This window comes from Linepithema humile, chromosome 4 (genome assembly GCF_040581485.1).
Source record: "Linepithema humile isolate Giens D197 chromosome 4, Lhum_UNIL_v1.0, whole genome shotgun sequence".
Lineage (NCBI taxonomy): Eukaryota > Metazoa > Arthropoda > Insecta > Hymenoptera > Formicidae > Linepithema > Linepithema humile.
Window position 1 is genome coordinate 5,753,943 of NC_090131.1, and position 21,907 is coordinate 5,775,849.

At 43.1% G+C, this 21,907-nt stretch overlaps 1 protein-coding gene across 34 annotated transcripts in view; it reads left to right on the forward strand.

The window, feature by feature from the left end:
* Positions 1–21,907, forward strand: part of shot (dystonin-like protein short stop) — a 98,987-nt gene that overhangs the window by 13,729 nt on the left and 63,351 nt on the right. For 6 of the 34 annotated variants that reach the window (XM_067353065.1, XM_067353063.1, XM_067353057.1 and 3 more), the window contains exons 1-6: positions 7,027–7,987; positions 13,556–13,617; positions 18,323–18,340; positions 20,273–20,332; positions 21,212–21,301; positions 21,635–21,805. In XM_067353065.1, coding sequence (XP_067209166.1) covers positions 7,804–7,987; positions 13,556–13,617; positions 18,323–18,340; positions 20,273–20,332; positions 21,212–21,301; positions 21,635–21,805 — 585 coding nt within the window. In that variant the 5' untranslated portion in view covers positions 7,027–7,803. Of the gene's footprint in view, positions 1–111; positions 833–5,922; positions 6,296–7,023; positions 7,988–13,555; positions 13,618–18,322; positions 18,341–20,272; positions 20,333–21,211; positions 21,302–21,634; positions 21,806–21,907 lie in introns of those variants that run through there. The other 28 variants (XM_067353080.1, XM_067353073.1, XM_067353061.1 and 25 more) reach the window with 16 other exon arrangements.

The following is a 21,907-nucleotide window of genomic DNA, read 5'->3' on the forward strand; positions in this document are numbered from 1 at the left end:
TATCGGACCCGTGCTCCTTCGCCTTCCGCAGGAGCAAGCGAGGCAGGATCGGGGGACCGACAGATGGGTCGGTCAGAGGGAGAGGACGGTCGTCGGCGCGTTGAGGTTACGATCGGGGAAGGAAGGCGGGGTGGGGGGTAGGCCCGTTTCTTGAATCTCTCTGCAGCGAGGGAGAGCCGCCGGCCGGGTGGGCGGCAGTTGTCCAGGCGTCGGCAGTCTGCGTTCCGAGGCGACGTGGCCTGCACGGCGGAGCGACATACCGCGTCCTCTCCAATTCTCAGTGCGCTCTCTTCTCTCTTTTCCTTCTCCTCCTCCTCCTCTCCACCGCACGCTGTCTTCCGTCTTTCTGCCTCCGATTCCCTCTCTCCGGATCTTTCTCTCCCACTTCATCGCGTGTCCCTGTGCTCCTCTCGTCGCCACCGTCCTTGCGCCTGACTCTGTTTCTCTCTTTCTCTCTTTATCCGTCTCGATTTATCACGCGCGATTCTCTTTGTCGCTCCAGCACCTGGCTCGCGACGCGACTCTCCGCTCCGGATACTCGGCGACTTCGTCAACACGCCTCGCCGCCGCCGTCTTCGTGGTCGTCGTCATCGTCGCCGCGCAGTAGACACATACAGACGTACGCGTAGCGAGAGAGAAAGAGAGAGGAATTCGCAGTGCCACGTTTCGAAACGCCCGGTCGTCGCCGTGTCGCGCGTGTGTCCGCTGCACGAGGAGTAGTGAACTGTGCGGAGAACGAGCGAGCAACGGTCGCTCGCTCGCTCGCTCGCTCGCTCGTGTTTCCAGCTCCGGTGTGTTCGTTCGCGGGTGTCAGTGACATTATTCTAGTCTAGTAGGTATCTAGCGGCCTAGAGCGATAGTAACGACTACGCAGAGTCCTCGCGATACCGTTTCTCGAGCACGGTGAACGCATTGTGTTCCCTGCGCTCCGAACGAGCGAATCGATGCGCGTTAACGTTATCAGTCACGATAAGACGTAACTCCGGTGTTTACGGTATGAGGCATGCCGCTCTTGCGACGGCTTGTTAACGGCGCGAGCATTCTAGTTGTGATTGACACGTGTGCGGAGAGAGAGCCGCGATCGTAACGATTTAGCGTAAAAGTCAAAAATTTCTGTCATTTTTGGTGAGTTCAGAGATCAACGCTACAAGTACGCGAAAATGTTGCTCGCTCGAGACCGCAAAGTGTATTTTTTCATGTTTGTAGAGTTGAAATCCAATTTCATCGAGATATCGTTGTATCTTTAACCGAATTTAATCTTCTATTTATTCTCTATTTCGTTTGTCGAGCAATATTTGCCGATGAAATAATGTTTGTCCGAAAGTAACCCGAACAACGCCAGGCGTCTGTTTAACTCACACGGCTCATAATCGCAGTAATTCTAGACACTCCTTGCACCCTTCTGTTCTCTCGCTCACTCTGATCGATTCGTCGATATCAATAGATACGCCTCTTCTTTCTCACCGCGGCTGTTCCGTTCGCTTATCATTATCGCTGACGCCTTGTGGTCGACCTGTTATCGATCCGAAATATTTCATTGACACTACAGTCATAATATTGATTTTTTATTTTTGCACAGATTACGTGTCCTACGTATGTATCATTCATATAAATTTTATTTTACATAGAGTGCAAAATTGTTGTAAAGAAATTTTAAAGGAATATGCAAAAACATTAAAAAACTTTATCTTATATAATTTCTAATTAATTTTAACTTTATTACAATAGAAATTTTATTCAAGACATCAATTTATTTAGTTAATTTATTATAATTATGCAATCATAGACTTTCCTAAAATTCTTTAAAAGTCATTCTTCAGTCGTTAGGCTTTGAAATTTAGGCTAAGAGAGATGTAAACATGCAAATATATATTTTTCCTACTGAAAAATCAACAATAGCGTCATACGCTATATCATCGACTATCACTTAAGCGCTGCGTGTTTATCTCTTATTATCGATGCGGCATAAGCCGGATAAATACGAGATGGCAGATAGACCGCGTAAGATAGAAAACACAATTTGCTTAGTCTGCTCAACAATAACTGCTCAACAAAGCGGTACGAACACCGTCTCACAGATAACATTAGAAAAATATCTAGTCATTTCCGAAACATTGCGATACATTTTTTATTTTGTTTACTGTAAGTGATATATTTAGTCATAAAAGCGTGCCGCTTTCAAGTTTTCCTGATGTTGAATGATAAACTGCTATGGGAAGAAAGTCGTTTTTATCGAATACGGCGATTATGTAATAGACCGAGAGCGAGGAGTAGCAAGTCGACAAGCCACACGACAAAACTGGTCGAGGCGCACGGGAGCACATATAACGCGTTTACTCACACGCCGGTTCGAGCGTGCGCGACTTCTTAATTTGGTTGGATCGCGAAAGTTTTACTCGAATTGGTTTTTGCCTAGGGCACAGTGCCCATGATGTTAATTTATGTAGAAAATTTACATCAAATCAGAGTACATGAATAATTTCTTAGTCTGAAGATTACTTATTAAAATACTCGATGATGAAAATTAGAATAAATTTTAAGATGCTTTACATGCAACAATTAAGAATAAAAATATTTTGGTTTGTGAGAATAAAATAACATTGATCGAGTATTTTTGCAACAACTTGCTTGACCGAATTGACAGCGCCGATTTCACGGTCATATAAATTCTCGAGGAGAGGAAAGGCCTTTAAATTCATTTAAATCTATTAATGTGGCACAAGGCTATATATGAAAGTCGTCTGCTGCACTATTATTGCTATTATCGTTCGTCCTTTGTAAAGGAATTACTCATCGACAATCGTCATTCCTCCTCGTTAACGTTTCGAGATTCGCTTTTCCTTTCTACCTGCAGCCGGGGCGGCTGTCACTTTTTCAACGCGCCGGCAACACTTTAAGTCGAATGCAAATTATCGTAAATGACGTCTCGCGCTCTCGCGTGCGATTGTGCTCGGCGAGATGAAATCATTCTCGGTTATTTTCTCGACTTCCCTTTTGCTGCGGGTGAACGTGAGCTCATCGCGAAACGATATTCTAGTGCACAATAGCTGCAAACGACAGCAGTGACGAAAATTTCCTTATACGGTCAATGCGCGGTGATGAAATTCGCGCCCTCGGTAAACGCTTCCAAAAGTGTGACTCGATTGTGGGCGAACATGTCTAGGCAAATACAGGTGGAGTCCGGTTGGTTTTGGGCCTAACGCGCGAACCGGTCCTTTCCTCTCAAAACTAAATTCCGACGGCTTTAAACAAGTTTTCCATTCTTGGTAGCGGCAGCAGGTAGAATTCACTTTTCATCGCGAGGTAGGAATCTTATTGTCATTCTCGGCAGCGAAAGTGATTCGGGAAATTTCTGGACTACATCGACGTGGAATAAATATTGAAATATGCATCATATTTGTCGCAATACATATTTTAATATTTATTATGTAATATATATATTTTTCTAGCACTAAAAAAATAGAATTTCCAAAGCCGCGGAAGTTAGATTTCTTCATAAATTTGGTAGGCTTGCATGTCTTTATCGGCAATTCCCACGCTTTACCGATCACTTAATTTGTACCCTTGTACACTTGTTGGCAAGTAGCTCGGGGTAAGAATAAACGTGACTCCCATGTTCATTTGACGTCGGCGGCGATTGCATTGTGATCGAACACGGTGCATGTTCGTATCCGCGTAAATTACGCCTCCGCCGGCGCGCAGAAACTCGTAATCTGCTCTCGGTATAGCGCGTGACATCCGTGCGAACAACTTTCGTATCATTATCGCTTAGCCCACGTACTTGATCGCTCGCACAGCCTTTTAAGGGCCGATCGCGATCGAAGGTATCGTCTTTATCGTCACGCGCTCCCTTTATCAAGACTAATTGCTCGATTAAAATGACATGCAAGTCAAACTTCCAATCAAGCAAAGAGAGAGAGAGAGAGAGAGAGAGATTTTCTTTTTATTCATGTATTTATGATGATGAAGGGATTTTATTCATCGCCGAAGTCGCTTCAGGAAGAGACGTATTGTTTGCTCTCTGTCAACCTTCCGCCTACTTTGCTTTGAAATCGATCCTTAGTCTCTCATTACCTTAATCGTCCTCGCAGCTCGTCTCTCGCTCACCGTGTGTAACTCGTCGTAGGAGCCAACGCCCTGCCAAGGGTACCGCGCGTCCTACGACGAGAAACACGCACGAATACACGCGTCATATGGTCGATTATATGTACATGGAGAAAATACGAGATTAGAGTACGCGGTTGTGTGCGCAGTATTTTTTCGTAATTCACGTAGGACGTGAATTGCGATTCGATTAGCCTCGGCGAGTTCCCTTCAAGGTTGATCGCGGAGGGAGAGTCACCTCTCGCAGGGCCCCGGGAGTAGTAGTGGGCCGAGATCGACTGCGGACCCGTTATGCGACTTGGCGCAAGAATGCCGCCGAGCCGGCCTCCGTATAGCCCGCGTTATGCCGCTCGCGATACGAGCGCGCGTGCCGTCCCGTCTTTCGCCCGGTTCCTCCTCGCTCTCGCGAGGAATCTTCGTAGACCCCTCCCCCTCGAATTTTGATGAAGCTTGATGAACCAGGCGAATTTCGACGCATTCCTTATTCATGGCCGAAATCGTCGAGAATGTCGCAATTGATTATTCGTGCTCCGAACATTTCTGCGCGGCGTCAATCGATTTATTCACACAATTGGCAATTATTATTATTTTATTTAGTTTCTTTCTTCGACTTTGTAGATAATTATTACAATCTAATAATTCTTCTTGCTCGTAGACAATCGACCGCCACATGCGGGACGATAAATGCTGCTTCTAATTGCGATATTCCGCTGCGAGTAGTGTTGCGAAGTACGATTGCGAGGCGAGCAGGCATAATACCGTCGGGGTTTCGCCTCGTCATTTAACAGGCTTGTTCGTTAATACCCCGCGGCTATATCTACGCGCTTCTTCCGCTCTATGCACGCGATGTAAGATACTAATGCATCAGAGATATTAATGCGCGCCCCTTTAGACAGTTTCTCAATGCGGTCATAGTGCTCCTATTGACGGATCCTGTTAGCGGGCATTATGCATCCGCATATTTTTGGCATACCTTTACGGTCGCGATGTATGACGCGCGGTCTGCAAACAGGCTATGCTCATATAAGGCACACGTGTACCGTCGAGGTGATGCGAGAGAGTACGTTTCTCAGAACGCGTGATTCAGCAACCAGCGACATTAAGAGCGAGACCGTCGTCGTCGCTCCCGTGCCGCCATTCGGTGTTTAATGAATTAACAAGGGCTCGTCCATCAGGCGTGTCCCGACGGGATCAATTAAAGCCGCGGGTCAACGAGCGGCGAAATATGCATTCTCCTCGGTTCGAGTTTACTTGAATACAAAAGGGGAAGGTACACCGTTACACTTTAAATTGAATCCAGAAGTAAGAAATCAACCCGCGTTCAAATTTCAACTCGTGTGCGAAAAATTCTAACTAGTTTCACATCGAGTTTTGATCCGAATTTTCGAAGATCCAGTTTTTGTAAACGCTTTTTCCGCAATGGTTACTCAACGGTACCCTCGATTTTTGCGCGACGCGATGACGACCGCGTTGTACAGTGACCTCACCTAACCGCACGGTGCGTGGCGTCCGTGTCACTCTGTTTTCTTTCCGTTTCTAATTTCGTGCAGGCAAGAGTGACGACCGGCTTCTTGCGCTTATATATATATATATATATATATACATACACACATGGTCCAATCGCGGCGACATGGTCCACGACTGCAAGTGCAGCGATCAAGCGAGCGCGCACGCCATCGACCCAATCGTGTATGCACGTCGCGCGGCGCATCGTCGCGACAACGTGCTCTTCGTATTCCACACTGCGTTCGCCTTGCGTTTCTGCAAGAATTTTGTTCAAGGGAAAAACATTTTTTTTTTTTTTTCTAATTACGAAAGAGAAAGAAAGCGCGCGCGATGTATGGTGACTGCCAAACGGCGTAGGTGCGTCTGGTGGCCTCCGGGCAAATCGGCGAGAATTGGTTCATGACGACCCTTTCTGACAAACACCAACCAGGACGGGGCACCCACGTACCCGTTCTCCGTTTACCATATGCGGGGAGTTCGATCTCGCGGTTAGGCGCGCTCCCATCGTCGTCTCAAGTCTCTGCCGATGCCGGGCGTGTGCGTCGGCGCTCAGTCTCCACGCGCCTCGCGGATCGTCAGTTCGAAAAGGTCGCTCGATCTGTCCGCCTGTCCATCCGTCCGTCCGTTCATCCGATTTTGCTTTCCGCTCGGTGTGTTGTGACCGGTCTCTTCGACGTCGCCATAGGTTCGTGTCGTAGGCATTGCAGTGAGTTATGAAATAGAAAAGGAGACCTGATTGTCTATCCGATTAAATTATCCGACAGTTTAATAAAAGTGAAGATTCGGTTATTAATTGAAAATCTTTTAAATAAATACTTTAAGCAGTGCGGTGTTTTTACGGCATAGAATTTAGTTGTCATCTATTGTTATTGATAATTTTGATTTGTTCTTTCAATTTTACATAAGAACGTAATTAGAGTTTGTTAAAGACGAAAAATTCCGCGGAGGAATAAAACTGAAAAATATGCGTTACATAAATCGCGAGTTAATCATACTTAATCGCCGTTGTTTCATCGCTGTTGTTGCGGTCAGGCTATTTCTATCCTGGTTGTTAGCCTAATATGCCGGATGATCGATTACAAATTTGATGGGCACGCGTAGGATAATAGCACCTGGCGGTCGGGCGTAACCGTGATCGAGTTTCCGAGTTTCTTACTTAGGCGTGCATCAAGGCCGTTGATTTCTAATCTAGCACGTATACATCGATCGACCGTTTTTTTCCACTTCTACCTTGTCATTCCTCTTTGTTTCTACCGTTTTTCACCATTTCTTGAATTATTTGGAATTCGTAAATTTTTTATTTGTCCAAAATTTTTTGTACACAATAAATCAAAGTCGCGATGTTAAAAAATTATTAATGATGTGGTTTTTAAACTTTGAACACATAATATTATTCAAAAATAAGATTTTAAAGATGACGATATGATTTTAAGGAGAAAACTCTATCGAAGGCTCTCTCTCTGATCACGTGAAATTATTGATCAAACGTTTGTTTTTTAAATACTCTGATGCGCACATCACGCATTGTCGCACTGTCGCACTATACAGGTTTCCCATGTTGTCATTGACAGGAGCACGCGACTCGGGTGTTTTTCGAGAATTCACGAAGTGCCATATCGTGTACGAGATCGGAGCGGTATAAGACGGCGCTCGCATTTGCATATGCCGCGCGGCAGGTTGGAATCCGAAAGTGAGGGAACCCTTGGCCGATTCCCCGAACGACGGGAGGGCTCGAGTAACCGATCGCGTTCCAGCCGAAGCTGGTGCACGTCGCGGTAAACAGCGACGGAGATAATCGGCGAATCTCGCAGAGACTCGCGCGTCGAGCATTCCGTCGCGCTGCTGCGACAGCGATAAAGACGAGGGGAAACGAGAAAGCTACTCAACGAACGATCGAAACCGAAAAGCTCCTTCGACTCGAGTACGCATCTCGAGAGAGAAAAATTTGCGAAGATGCGAGAAAAATCGCGCGACTGAAGGGCAACGAACAGTGACTCAAAATATTTCGAAGGATAGTGCGATTTTTACGAACATCGAATGGTGAAACGCAAGTAAGCGGATAATCAACTGACTCGCGCAAAGCCGAGTTCCGAGCGGCCGCCGTCGGCTGTTATCGGGGCGGCGTGAAAGAACACCGTCGGTTCCGCGTTCGTGCCGTGAGTGTGTCATGATAGTTTGCGTGGCCGGCTGGGCATGAACGTTGAAACCTGTACCCTCTACTTCGCTGGGACGGCCCGGGGCCCGGAGAAGGACAGAATGTCAACCCAGGCTTACTACAAGGAGCGGCTCGGCTTTGATCCGGCGGACACCGTTGCCGAGCATCAGCGCGAGCAGCGCTCCCAGCACGGCTACGAGGAGTCGCTCTCCAAGTTCAAAGGTCAGAATGCGAACGGATTCCCGGAGGAGAGTCCGGGATGCAATGGCGAGGTCGGGGAGCACCGCGCCGGCAACACCCAGGCTTTCTGGGGCTGCTGGGCGATGTTCATTGAGGCGCACGGTAGGTGGAGAGAGGCAGAAAACAGAGTTGGCATGCGGATGCTGGAAGATTTTCGTGAAGCTCGTCCCTTTTTTTGTGCTCCTTTTTTATGTCGTGGAATTTTTGTTGCTCTGTTCCCCCCTTTTTTCCAATAGGTAAGCAAATAGTTTACTATCTGATTCATCTGGCTGGCTACTGATTTTGTGTAAATCCGAACGTGCCACCAGAGATGCGTCATTCTCTGCGGCGCGAAACGATAAACGTCTTCGGGCTTTAATTATTGCAAATTGTATTCCGAAATGTAGTTGACCTTTGCGACATGCTAATTTCAACATTCCTAGTCGGTCCAGGAACGGATACTTCAGAAACAACGACAATCACGTAATATTCTTGTAAACAGCCGTAAATAAAATTTATGATATATCTGCCGGCAGAAACAATATAATATTTTATAATGTAATGTACCGAATTTCCATATATTTTTAAAAATTGATATTAATAGCGAATATTCGCGATGTTCATAATAATTATAATTTATCGGAGTTTGCATAATACACGAGGGAAATTTAACTTGAAATATGTGCGTTTGCGAGTGCTTGCAGTTTGCATATTGCAAATTTACTCACACGGTGTGATACGATTGGTTTTTACTAACTTTATAAATTAGTCCGCCGACGCTTGTAACACGCGCAACAAATCCGTTGAGTTATGCTCGCGGCGTTCGTTTGATAAATGTTTGAGTTATGAGTGTCGCTTTCCTCGCCATACCTTTTAAACGTGTCGAGTATATTTTACGTGCGGAATATCCAAACTATTACTGTATATAAGTAGACGGATAACGAGACGCAGCGGTTCTCTATAATTCTCTATAATTCTAAGTCTATTCAGATTAATGCTTTTCAATTTATCTCCGGATTTTTGAATAAAATTCACGATTCAACGTATTCGTAAAATTGCAAATCCACGCGTTAGATTGTGCCATTAATTTGCAGGCGAAGCAGACAATAAACAATAGCCGTTGCTTTTCATAATCTCTGCCTACTCGGATTGCGTGTAACGATTCGTAGACGCCCAACGGCTACTTTTCACTTAGCGCAAAAGTAAACGGCCGGAAGGCTCGACGTCAGGCGAATGACGTCAGCGTCGTTCGCGTCCATTCGCCACACCGCGGGATTGATCGCTAATTTATCGTAATTACCGACATCGTGTCCGGCAGAGAGCGATTCAATTCGTGACACGGCCAGTTACATCGTTATCGTTAACAACGTTCTTGCTTTCGTATCGCGCGCTTAGCTTCTCTTTTGACGGAGCCGACGGCGAAGGACGCGTATTATGAAATCGAAACTCTCTCATCCAGCGCGATCGTCTCCTGCATGAGCGCACCGGGGAACTGAGCGAGGCAATTAATAACGGAAGCGTAAAATGCACGCGCGTCGGTTGTCCGCGAATAAGCGCGGGATATAACGAGCCAAAGATGTCAATCACGAGTTTTTATAACTCCTTTAAAAATATCCTTGCAATAATATGTTCACTTGATGAATGTTCGACTATACGAATGGAATAACATTCTTAGTTAACAACTTGTAATAAATTGTGAGAGATAAAAATTATTGGCGTGCACAAATTGATTAAAATTTGAGGATTTTTATCATTGATTATCTTTATTAAATAAAAAATTTGCTTTTTTATATTATTAAAAGTACACTTTGTGTTAATGTTAGCATATAAACGGTTATATCCCGACGTTAATTTGCGGCTAAAAATATAGCTATGACAATACAATATTTCGTCATTCAAGTATTCCGGATGCTGTGTCATTTATGGATTCGTTGAATATTTGATAAGTGAACAATATTATCTGACGTTAACTCGTGACGCCATAAGGCTGTCGCTGAAATTGCTGTCAGGAATTTCCAAAAAGAGTAGATAGTAATGAATACGTTCATTGACGTTTATCTTTAGCCCCTCTAATGCCTCTAATTATCAGAGCTTCTACGTTCCAGCATTCGTACTCGCTAACAAGAACTGACTGAAGAAAGCATACGTCAATTTGCATTTCTTTAGGATTAGCTCATGGCTCTCTCCTCCTGCCAAAGCATTCATGCCTTTCTGTCGAAACAGTTAAAAGGCATAAAATAAACATGAAATATATTTACTTTTATTCCTGAAAAAGGATTTAAGAAAAAAATCCATCGAAATTAATAATTATGTAATCTAACAAATTAAAAGTTATTATATTATTATGAAATACTTAGGAAACATCATCTATTATCTATCGATTCGAAGAGTTAATCTTAATAGAAAAGTGTATCATTTAACATTCTTTTCGTCAGACACAATTAGGTTTTCAGATTTGATTGTGAAGTCTGATTATCTATTGGCACAGATTGCCGAGAACGAACGAGTAAAACTATGTCAATTAATGACTGACAATTCACGCAAAGCTATGTAGTGGCATTGAATGAATTGGATTTCCCAGAAATACGTCAGTTCGTGATCGGAAGTGAGTTGCTGTGGCGCGGTTGATAAAGATCAAAAGCCGCCCTTCACAAGTTTAGATTAGTTAGTTCAACTGACATCAAAGATATCGACTCGAGGAACTGACATGATTCCATATGTTTCCAGCACGATCTATAATTCCGATTCTGATCATTCGTCCAATCACGATCAGTATTTTTTATCGAGATTTTTTTTCCTATCGAGAAAGAGTCGTCGGATAGATTATGACCTTATGATTACCAGTGTAACTTCTAAGAAATATAACCGCTAAAGAGAGACCGAGACGTTATTTACTCTCACGAACATGTATCGTAATTGATTACATTGGAATTTTTTCCATGAGTCGTAACAGATTAAATCGTCGCTCAATCAATACTCTCTAGAATCATTTTAATTGAGCTTTTAACATGTTAAAGGGATTAAATCAATTTTTTTAGCGTATTAAATATTGCGTAGCTAATTGTACAAAAAATTATACTGACAGAACATTTTTTTTAATTCGTCTGATAAAAATTAGACGTTTCGTGCCTTTCTTGATTGATATACAATGTTATGATTGACACACATAATTGTTTCGTGCACAGTATGAGAATTGTAGAAATGCGATAGACATTATGATTGACAGGTAAATAGAACAGAGTCGTATACGCTCATGTCTCACTTTCCTTCTGTTAGGATTACGATTTCTAAGTTCTTCTGTTAAAAAAATTTTTATTTGGAAAAGTTCTTGATTGATTTTGAATGTAGAAAGAACTTGTCATTAAAAATAGGCCGCGAGTTGTGCGGTACTCCGCATATCGTTTGTTAATTGTTGCTGAAGCTACATTATCCATTGTAGTTCCGAATTGTAGGCAAGGTATCAAAACTGGGCCAAAGCTGTGTCTGACAACGAGGTGAGATAATCTGCGAAGAACAAATGCTCGGTTCGCAGAGCACAATGGAATGTGCGATTTAGCGCAAGTTAAGCTGCATAGTTAAGCTGCCGGGCCACACGCCGTCCGTGTGCGTGCGTATAAGACATTAAGACTTTCCGTAAAGTTTATACTAAACAAAGTTTCCGGCGCGCGCTTGTCACGCGAGTGCCTTACGCTATTTTGAAAAGAGGTGTTCGAAATTGAAACTATCGCGCGTTAACGCGGCGGCTAATGTAAGTCACTGTATTATTTTCTGTGGTTTACGGATGTTTTATTCAACGTGCAGAGAGGAACAGTGTTACATATCGCGTTTTATCGCATGTTACCGCCATGCGTAACACACATCGGAGTCGTTGAACGCGTCATGCGCGCCCATTAAAATACATATTTGATCCGCGATTCTCTCACGAGAGTGACAGGCGCACTCGGAAAATGTGATCGTTCACAGAGCAGGCCACTCGAGATATTTCTAAATCCAGAAGTGTTCCCGAGTGTACCTCTCTCTTTACCTCTTATTTTGTATCGTCTGACGGCGCTAGGCTGTCACTCGCCGTCGGCTTCGCCGATCTTTTAAACATACGCGGTCGATGATACCGTCGCTCGAGTGGCGTTAACTTTTCACGGGGCGTGCGATGATGACGTGTCAAGTGTACGTTATAAATCATAGTGCCGCGCTGAATCACGATCCCGATAAGTCTCTACGCTAATTCCCGCAATTAGCCGCTGATTTACACATTAATTTGCGATTGATCCCACATAATACACGCTACTTTCTGGACGACAAAGTGTTAAGCCCTTGACACTCGCGTATGCTCTAGTTATGATATATATGTCCTCGCCTCTAGTCGAACGCTTACGGTTTATGCATGTTTCGACATCTCGCGCTCGATATGAATCATTTGCGCGACTGGCAACTCGGAGATGTGTGTGCGTCGCTGATCATTTACTTATTCATGCTGCAGCAACCGCGATTACGCTACAAGAATATAGTCATTAATTCGCGAGAAACCCCGGGCTTTTTTCGCGCGCATCGACGCCGACGTCCTTGCGGTTTCGAACATTGCGTCACGCGTCGATGACAAAACGCAGTGTCCCGAATAATAATTTTGAGACCGAGTGATGTTCGGCCGAAGTGTTTAGCAATATTCGGTCGACGTTTGTTAAAACGGAGGGCTCAGTAGATCCAAATTTGATTCATTGTTTTTACGAATAAAGGGACAAAAACATGCGGACAGAATTTCGCCTGAGATTCGATTCTAAAGTGGGCTTCACTTTTATTCATGCGACCCATTGTCCGGATTTGTGTGCCTCGCATGCTAACCGATCGAACAGCTTGCCAAGCCGGCCGACCTTCCGTCCGCTCGCCCGCCTGCTCGCTTCGCCTACCCGTCTACCTGCTTAACCTCATCCGAGATCTGACCCGATCCGGTTGCCTGCGACTTTGGTTTCGTTATACTGACCTCGAGCATCCTTAAAGGCTCATTTCCAGGTGGCATTGCGTCACGACGCTCTCGCTGTCGGAGCCATGCATAAAATTACACTGCGATGTAATAAGCTACGCCTATCGATATGACGAATTGCGAAATTCGTTTTTTTTCTTCACAGTAATCTATATTGTGGCTGTTGATGACAATAGACGCAATGGCATGTATCGTCTATAACACGCGTAACATTTGCTACGTGACATCGAATGAGGCTATGCTCGTGACATGATTATAGCAGTAATTATGATAATGTGACAACATCCACGCTTGAAAAAATCTTTTTGCCATTTATATTTACTATTGAATAGTGAAATAATGAAATTTTGTGTATCATTTATCTTTATTATGTGAATTTATATTTATTGTTATAAATGTATTGTTTGAATGAAAGAAAGTACAATTGATTACTTTGCTTTCAAATATCTATTGGAAATTTTGTATTTATAAATTATATAGAATATAAATAAATTCTGTTATTTGAGGATGTTGCGATGTCATGATGCAGTAGTCACTGAAGAAGGAAATTGACAGTTTCACGTTTCCAATATATCTGATTTTTTTGTGTGTTGCAGATGAAAGAGACGCTATACAGAAGAAGACCTTCACGAAGTGGGTGAACAAGCATTTGAAAAAGGTGAGTCTCTTGCTTCTCGAATTAACAGATTCTCGTGCCAGTTTTATTACCCGCGGCGTTTTCTGAGTTCATGCGAATCTTGTTGTCACGCCATCGTTTAATTAGCCCGATGGCATTGATACTTGCGAAGTATAAGTTGTGTTAAAAATCGCACATAAGTAAAACAGTCTGTGAAAGGAAATAAAAAATCTGGAAAGAAATAAAAAAGTTCGAAATTATTATAATTTCAGTATAATTTCGAACTGCAGTTACATGCACGCATGTTACAAAAATATTTTAATTGTAATATTTTATTTGTTTACAACAAATATTAATTTTATTTATTCCAAATAATTTCCAAATAGTTATTTTCTAAAATTAATAAATATTTGGAAGCGAAGGAATCAATTGTATTTTTTCAGCATATAAGATAATCATACATCCGTTTAAAATACATTGAAAACATTAGGATTTTAGAATATTCTTAGGATATAATTTTAGAATATAATAGTTAAGGATTTGAATTATCAAAAAATGCATGACATATCAGATTTACTTGTGAAAGCTAAGTATCTTCGCCTTGGTCTTATCGTTATATCTTCGTGTGAATTCGACGTGGTATTCATCTTTCAGTAAACAAGTCTCAAATTTGTGCGTGGTGACGCATAATGGTTTGCTTTATGCATTCGCGAGCTCTCCGTCTCGTCCTGTGTGTCCATATGTGACGAAATTGTTTACGAAGACGGACTGCTATTTCACATAAAGTGGTAAATTGTCTTTTCAAAGATATTTACAATTTACATGATGCGAGACACGTTATAGAAGAAAATCTATTTTTATCCCAATTGTTCTTATTGAAGAGAAGAATCTATATATATATATGTTGACGAACATTTTTATGGAGCGTATAAATCTAGCAAACGAAAGGCAGCGGTATAAAACCGGTGAATGCGCCGTTAAATTGAAACGATCGCGAGCGAACAATAGCCACGGTACACCGCGAGAGCGGAGTCGATGGAAGCAGGAAACGCGTAGTAGCGCGGTAACGAGATTTGCATCGAACACAATCAAACGAGACGCGAACGAAGCACGCGAGTTCCGCGGAACGCCGTCGGGGCCCCGACGTTCTATTTTGTCCCCAGCTTTCGAAAGGATCGGATCGGCTCGTCGGATCGGCACCTTCTCATCGCATTCGTCGCTTTTATCACCGTACAAGTAGGCGGTCTCACGCGCGCGTGCGAATCGTCGCGTAAAAATAAGTAAACTTTCGTTGCGCAAGCGACGGTCCCGATATTGCGGCCCCCGTGTTGCGTATGTGGCACGCACGTGGGTCGAAAGTACCTGGTCGCGCGAGGAGGTACGGCTATAGAAGGCAGCGGCCCGAGAGCGGGACAAGTGGGCGACGCGATCGGGGAAAATCTCGAGCGGCGAATCGATGATACGTTACAGAGCGTGCTCCTAAAACGCCCCACTTTGTCACGCCGCTCGTACGAGTGCAAAAATATATAATATAAACACAAGCTAGCGATCGAGTTTCTGCGCGCGGAGTTGCGATATTGCGATCCGCGCTGTCGGATGATAAGAGTTATTTATCGTTAAGTGGCGAGATAGCCATCGTAGATAGCAAAGATATACTGGTGAGCTTTGATCTCTGGTATGTCGCTACGGACGCTGTGCGTCGTGTTATGTCCGGGATAAGAACGCGGTCAAACATTTCTCGATAAGGGACCGTCCGTCCGTTGCATCGCGTTGTGTTGCCTGCGGCAAGCGTGAGTAACCGCGAGCTATGCAGCTGGATGCTCCGCCATAAGAGAAGCGCGCCGTGCACGTTTGACAGCGTTTTGATAATTATTGCAGTCGCGATTTTGTAATAAATATTTTCATACCGCGAGCAATGTTGAGGAACGAATCGGTAAACATTCGTGCCTCGCACGATGCGCTGAAAAATGATTTTCTTACGCAAAATATATTATTATCTTGATTTCACGCTACATCAGACATGTTTTATGAATCACTGCTAAATGTAAAATTCTTGCTAATTGTAAGTTTTCAGATCGGTCATTGCAGATAAAATCAATAGGCGGTCGCGTCGGGCTTTTAGAAATCGTTTTAAACGCCGCATTAGATTGTTGATAAGATTTAATGACAGCTTAGAAGTAATGCAGGCACTTTATAAAATGAGTTCTTGGGATAATTAATAAACAGATTATTATTCTGATTTTTTACGCAAACGGGATTATTACCACACTAATCGTGAGATTATGCAAAAGATCTCGTAGCCGATCTCATTTTTTACCTCAGAAATGATACCACTGACAGAAAATAAACTACGAAGATACGGAACAAAATACGCGCCGATATCAAGTCTTAAGTTTTTCAAAAATTTCAATCAGGATGTTTAAAAAGGCTAAAGATAAAGTAAAAGAAGAATTACACTTTTGCCGAGGAAATATCGGTCGCGCACATATTTGCCACGAAATCTGCAATCGGGATGAAGACGTTTGCACGTCAATCTATAAGTACAGCCGCAAATATTTAATTAACTCATCAATTACACTTAAGCGAGAGAAAACTCATGAAACACAGAAGAGCCGCGTCCTCCCTCGTTCGGCGGTGTACGCACGTATGTCAGTCGGGATTTAATACAGACAATGATTCATCCGTCACGGCGGAGCCGAACCGAGGCGAGTTGGGCCGCGAGGCAGACCGGGTCGGCGGCTCCGGGAATGGTTCGAATCACGGCCGTATACGGGTGGAGTTGTCCCGTCGACGTATAATTATCGTAAGCTGGCATCGTTCTGTCGTGTCGTTTCCTGCCCACCGTTTCTCATTCCTCCTCGTCTCGCCGCAGCCGCGCGTCTTTCGTCGATCGTGTTGCGCGGATAAAGTGCAGAATAGCGGATGCGACTCAGCGCAAACTGATGCCGCGATGAATGCGCTTTACGAGGCGCTGAGAATGATGCAGACCAAATGCGCAGAATGAGTTTGAGAGATGAGATGGAGAGCATTTGAAAAATCTTACGCTGTGCTTATCGCGCGTTTCAATCCTGACGAGCCATACGGATTCTTTGACTAATTTAGAGTGAATTTTTTCTCCGCGGGAATCGATAGTCGAAGGAGGTCGTGTGAGGAAATAACGCGTCCTGTTGAACCGAATATAATACCTGCGAACTGTAAGCGCGCTCCGTGTGAATGGCGTTTTAATGATCGCGGCCTTCCCCGTTGGTTCGCGTATCACCTTTGTAACTCGACATAACGTTCTATTGTTGATTCGTGCGATCGGGTTGCCTTTCTCGGTGCAATGAATACGGCTGCATGGTCAAGGCGTCGCGGAACTTTTGCGTCCGCCAATTATTTACTCAAGTTTCGCCCTCGATTCGTTCACCGATACGTATTTATTTTCAATTCAACACGAGTGGTATCTTTTTTCAGAAAAGAATCGATTTTAAATTTGCTAAAGAATCTTCAGTTAAAAGGATCTTCGGTGATTTCGGGACACCCCCTAAAGTTTTCGCGGATGGAATCCGATGCTATCGTGAGACTCCGAAATTTCGCTGAAAAAATACAACAAGGATATTTCGATATTTACGCATTGCGTGATACCTGGTTACCAGCATCGACCCACGGCCGATCGGTTTCGCGCGCCCACGTTTGGTTCTTGCGAGCCTGACCTTATTCGGAAACCCTCTTCGAGTGTGCCGTTCCCGATTTACCACCTCCCGCCCGGTGTCGGAGGTGGGGCTGTAGGGCAGGTGAGACGGCGTTTACTCTCTTCGGGGCGCCGCCGCGACAGCCGCAGGGGGACGGGTGGGCCCAAAGGGAGGGCGCGTCGAAGGGGGAGAAAAGTGCCTTATACAGCTGTTTTTAGCGTTCCTCGGCCGACTCCACGCGCGCTTTCAATCCGCAGCACGAACTCGCGGCGCTTATGTAACCACAATACGACGGCACCACCGGCATCCCCGTCTGCATTCCCCTGCTTTTTGCACTTGTTTCCAGTCAGCTAAGTTTACAAGAATGAAGCGGTTTAAATTGAATTATCTTAAAACAGGAATTAATGACTTTATTACTCATGAAATCGTGTAATTTTGTATTTAATGAACAACCGTGAGAAAAAACGACGGAGTCTTATTAAATTCTTGTTTTTTAATGACTGTTTTTTGACAAAATGCGTAATAAATTAATTTCTTATATTTTTCTACATTCTTGAAATACGATTTATTTGTTCGGAAAGAAATTATGGAGCTACTTATTCTTGAGATAAAGCCTTGAATTATTTTTTTAAGTACTCTGCATTTTACCTGGTCAAAAGGTAGCCAATTATGCGAATCGTTGTACGTAGATAGCCTGTTCGTGCTTAACGCTGTATAAGACCTTGTACTGTGTTCGTGGAATCACAGGAAGTGAACGATCTGCGCAGACCGAGGACAGAGTGAACGTAGTCCGACGTTTCATAATGACGAAAGTTTTTCGTTATTTAAATGGACGAACGCTTACATTCGCATAAAAATCATTGTCTAGAGGCGACGTTATTTAAAGACGTGTAGTCACATGTTTGCCGTAGTGATAATCATAATAATTACTCGTTACATGAACGTATAACGATAAGACCAAGAATCGTATCGCTATATTCAACATACCGTATTCTCTCCCACGCGATCGACCTAATTATATGTAAATCATTACTGCGATTATATCGATCTATTGGATTTGTTTATGTTTCCTGCAGCACTGGAAGTACGTCAAGGTAGGCATCATGATCATTACTTCTTTTAAGACATACAAGGATCGATGGGATGTGTTGCGAATTCATATATTTATGAAGCAGTAGATCGCTCATTTTAGCATAAATTATATAAATGATGCATTAATTAATTTTGTTATAAATGAGAATTATTGCTGCGATAACAGCGACAGTGTGTCAGTGTTTTTATAAAATGCGGTCGTTGCTCGCAACGACTCGCTCATTTCACCTAAAGATTTTTTCTTAACACATACATAAATTACGAACGTGGTTTGCAGTGGTTAAGATAATTACTTTCATTAGCGGCGTAAAAGCATTCGCTGTACCGTTATGTGTCCCATCTATTATTCTTCCGTGCCTCTAATGCCTTTGTGACAAAGCTGGCGTTCATGTCGAAACGGCATGTCAGGAATTGTGGAGGAAACGCGTCACGCGACGGAACAAGGTATTCCGGCAATAACGTTGTTCTCGCTCTGCCCTTTACCGCATAGCCGACCCTTCACTCGCGGTGACTGCGGAACGCGAAGAATCTGGAATTTTTCACCGCCTGAAGTGGCTAGTCATGAAACTCTCAGTCAATCATATTGTAATGCATTTGAGCACGAATTACGAGACAGTCAATGTACGGAGGTTAATTTTAGCATTAGAAGAGATTTTACGTGACTGCAAATAGTTTTCCTCGTGTGTTTCGCGTGCATTTTTGTCCGCGTAATGAATAACGGATCTGTTATATATCACAGGCTTGTTGCACGAAATTTCTGAAGCAACTTTGACAGCGTATTTTTTGCGGATTTTTACGATGAAAGAAGTTCGCGCGGTATTTCCGGAAATACTTCCGCTTCGAGTTATAGAACTTTAAAGCTGCCGAAATTAGTTGTTTGTTATTTTTTAGTAAAACAGAGTTCGCCAGCAGTTGGCGAACGGCTGGAGAGTTATGTCGGTTCTAGTTTGTTGTTACGCGCGACTTAATGGCAAGTACATGCAAATTGTAGCAGCGTACTCATTACTGATTATTATACTAACGAAATAGTATTTAACGCAGATGGGAGCAATTAGCGAACTATGTTCAGAATTTATGTCATTAAATTTAGTAAAAGGAAGAGTTTGATTAAATTTTTTACACACTGTATTTTCTTTGAATTTATCTATATCATAATTAATGAAAAAATAATATAGTTTATATGTTTAATGATACATATATTTATGGAATTTCCACAATATTGCGAAACTATATAAATTTTGCACTTGTATCAATATGATTTAAGATTAAGATTAACCGGCTTTCTTTCTTGGAATCTTAAAACTTCTGCTTGATTGTCATTTTTATCGCACGCGTTGCGACACTTGCGACTGAATCGCGTCAATATTTGTAGACTTTACAACATCTATAATCGAAGACTTTTGACAAACGGGGATATCGCTATTAATCCGATTCACGCGCGATATAAAGGAGCGAGTGTCGCAATGTCGTAAAATGAAACGCGTCGAAATCATCTTTTGAGACGCGTAGACACGACTTGTCGCAATTAGTCACGGTTGCGAAATGCGGATGGGAGGCGGATCACGTGCCTATTCTGTCAATCGCTTGACATTTATTCACCTGGCTGTGCAGGACACGCGACACACGCTTACACGCAGGGGCGGATCTGCAAACTAGTTAAATTCGATTAGATTAATTATATTTATAGAAACAATTTGAGTTTAAAACATTTTGATTGCATCTTAGATGTTAATCAAAAGTAGAGAGATAACTTTTAATTTAAATTCCAAACTTTAAGAAGAGTACATTTTTTAAACAGAAATACTCGATTATCCCAAGACTTCCGCTTGGGAATTTTAAAAATTATTAGCTTTGAATCTTGAACAATTATTCGCCCTTGCTTATGCGAGCTCTTTTTACTAACTCACGGTGATGGTTCTCATCGCTCTTTTCAGACTTACACGTGCTTACACGTGTGCGTCCTTGTGAACAACCAACCATGCTGTTCCCCCACCGTAAGTTGATAGTTTTCATTCATTATCGGTCGTGATGACATGCATGATTTATCGTTGTGTTTATGTTGCAAATCCCGCCTCAGTGGACCACGCGGTGTCACGAATTAGGGAATTATGTAAAATGTGCCAAGCGATATTGCGCTTATCGCTTCATTTCGCGAGGTAGCCTCCCGTTGTAAATTGCTGCAACGCGAGTGTGTGTTCTCTTATGTTATTAACGTGTCGCAGTCTGACTAACACCTGCGTGAGATGACGTATTCGCTTTGCATGTTAAGAGTTGACTATTGATCGACCGATATGGTAGCGAACGCGTCGTGCTTAATGTGTATTTTTCAAACCGGTCTGTAGATTTGCATGTGTTTACTTTTGCGCGGAATCGGATTCTGTAATTAGGAAACCATAAATTTTGATGTCTCAATTTTTTACGTTGTTCCATTTTGAATCCCAATGTTTGATGTCTTTATTCCGCAAAAGTGGAATCATTGCGAGGTTATTGTAGTATGACGCATTTACCGTAATAGGAAAAATTCGAATTCTATGTATGAAAAGCATTGCATATTTCCATTACATCACGCGCGAACACAGACGCGCTACTTGTATAACGCATTCGACTCTTGCCCACGCTTTCATTATTTGCATTATGCATACGCAACACTCAGCATTCCTGCGGCTTTTTCATTTTCTATTCACGGTAACCGCTTGCGTGTAGTTACATCGCCGATGGACTATACCCTTATGCGTCCCTTATCTCTCCACTTAGCTCTCTGCTTCTTTCTGTATCAAATGTTTTCACATTTTTTTCCCCCTCGTCGTCAGATGTGCTGCTCTGCTCGATGTGAAAAGCAATAATTAACTTGCTCCGTTCGGAATTTGTTGCAGGCGAGCAGACATGTCGGAGACCTGTTCGAAGATCTACGCGATGGCCACAACCTTATCTCCCTGCTGGAAGTGCTCTCCGGCGAGCACCTTGTGAGTATTTGCTTCTCGCCAAGTTCTTGAAGCAATCTTTCTAACTTTAGTTTCATATGTACGTTTGTTAAATATTTTATCTTCAGAAAAAGTCACATTTGTTTACTATCAAGGTTAAACGAGTTTAATTTACCGTTAAATTTTATTAGATATCTGTTCATCGCGTTGAAGTCTCATAAATTCGAATTAGTCACATTCGTACTTTGTCCTCGGAAAGTACAGAAGGACATTGACTTCTGTCCGAGTTAAACTCGATTCAACAATTGGACCAAGTAGCGATAATTGTCCTCGATCAAGCGTAATTAACGGCGAATCGATCGCGTTAACTTTCAGCCGCGGGAGAGGGGCCGAATGCGTTTCCACATGCTGCAAAACGTGCAGATGGCCCTCGACTTTTTGCGCTACAAGAAGATCAAGCTGGTCAACATCCGGGCGGAGGACATTGTGGACGGTAACCCTAAACTCACGCTCGGCCTGATATGGACCATCATCCTGCACTTCCAGGTAAGTTTTTCAATTATTTTGCCAGACGAGATGATATCGACAAGTGCGATCCTTCACAAGCTAACGATCGCAGTTAATGATGAACATATGCGAATATGGTTC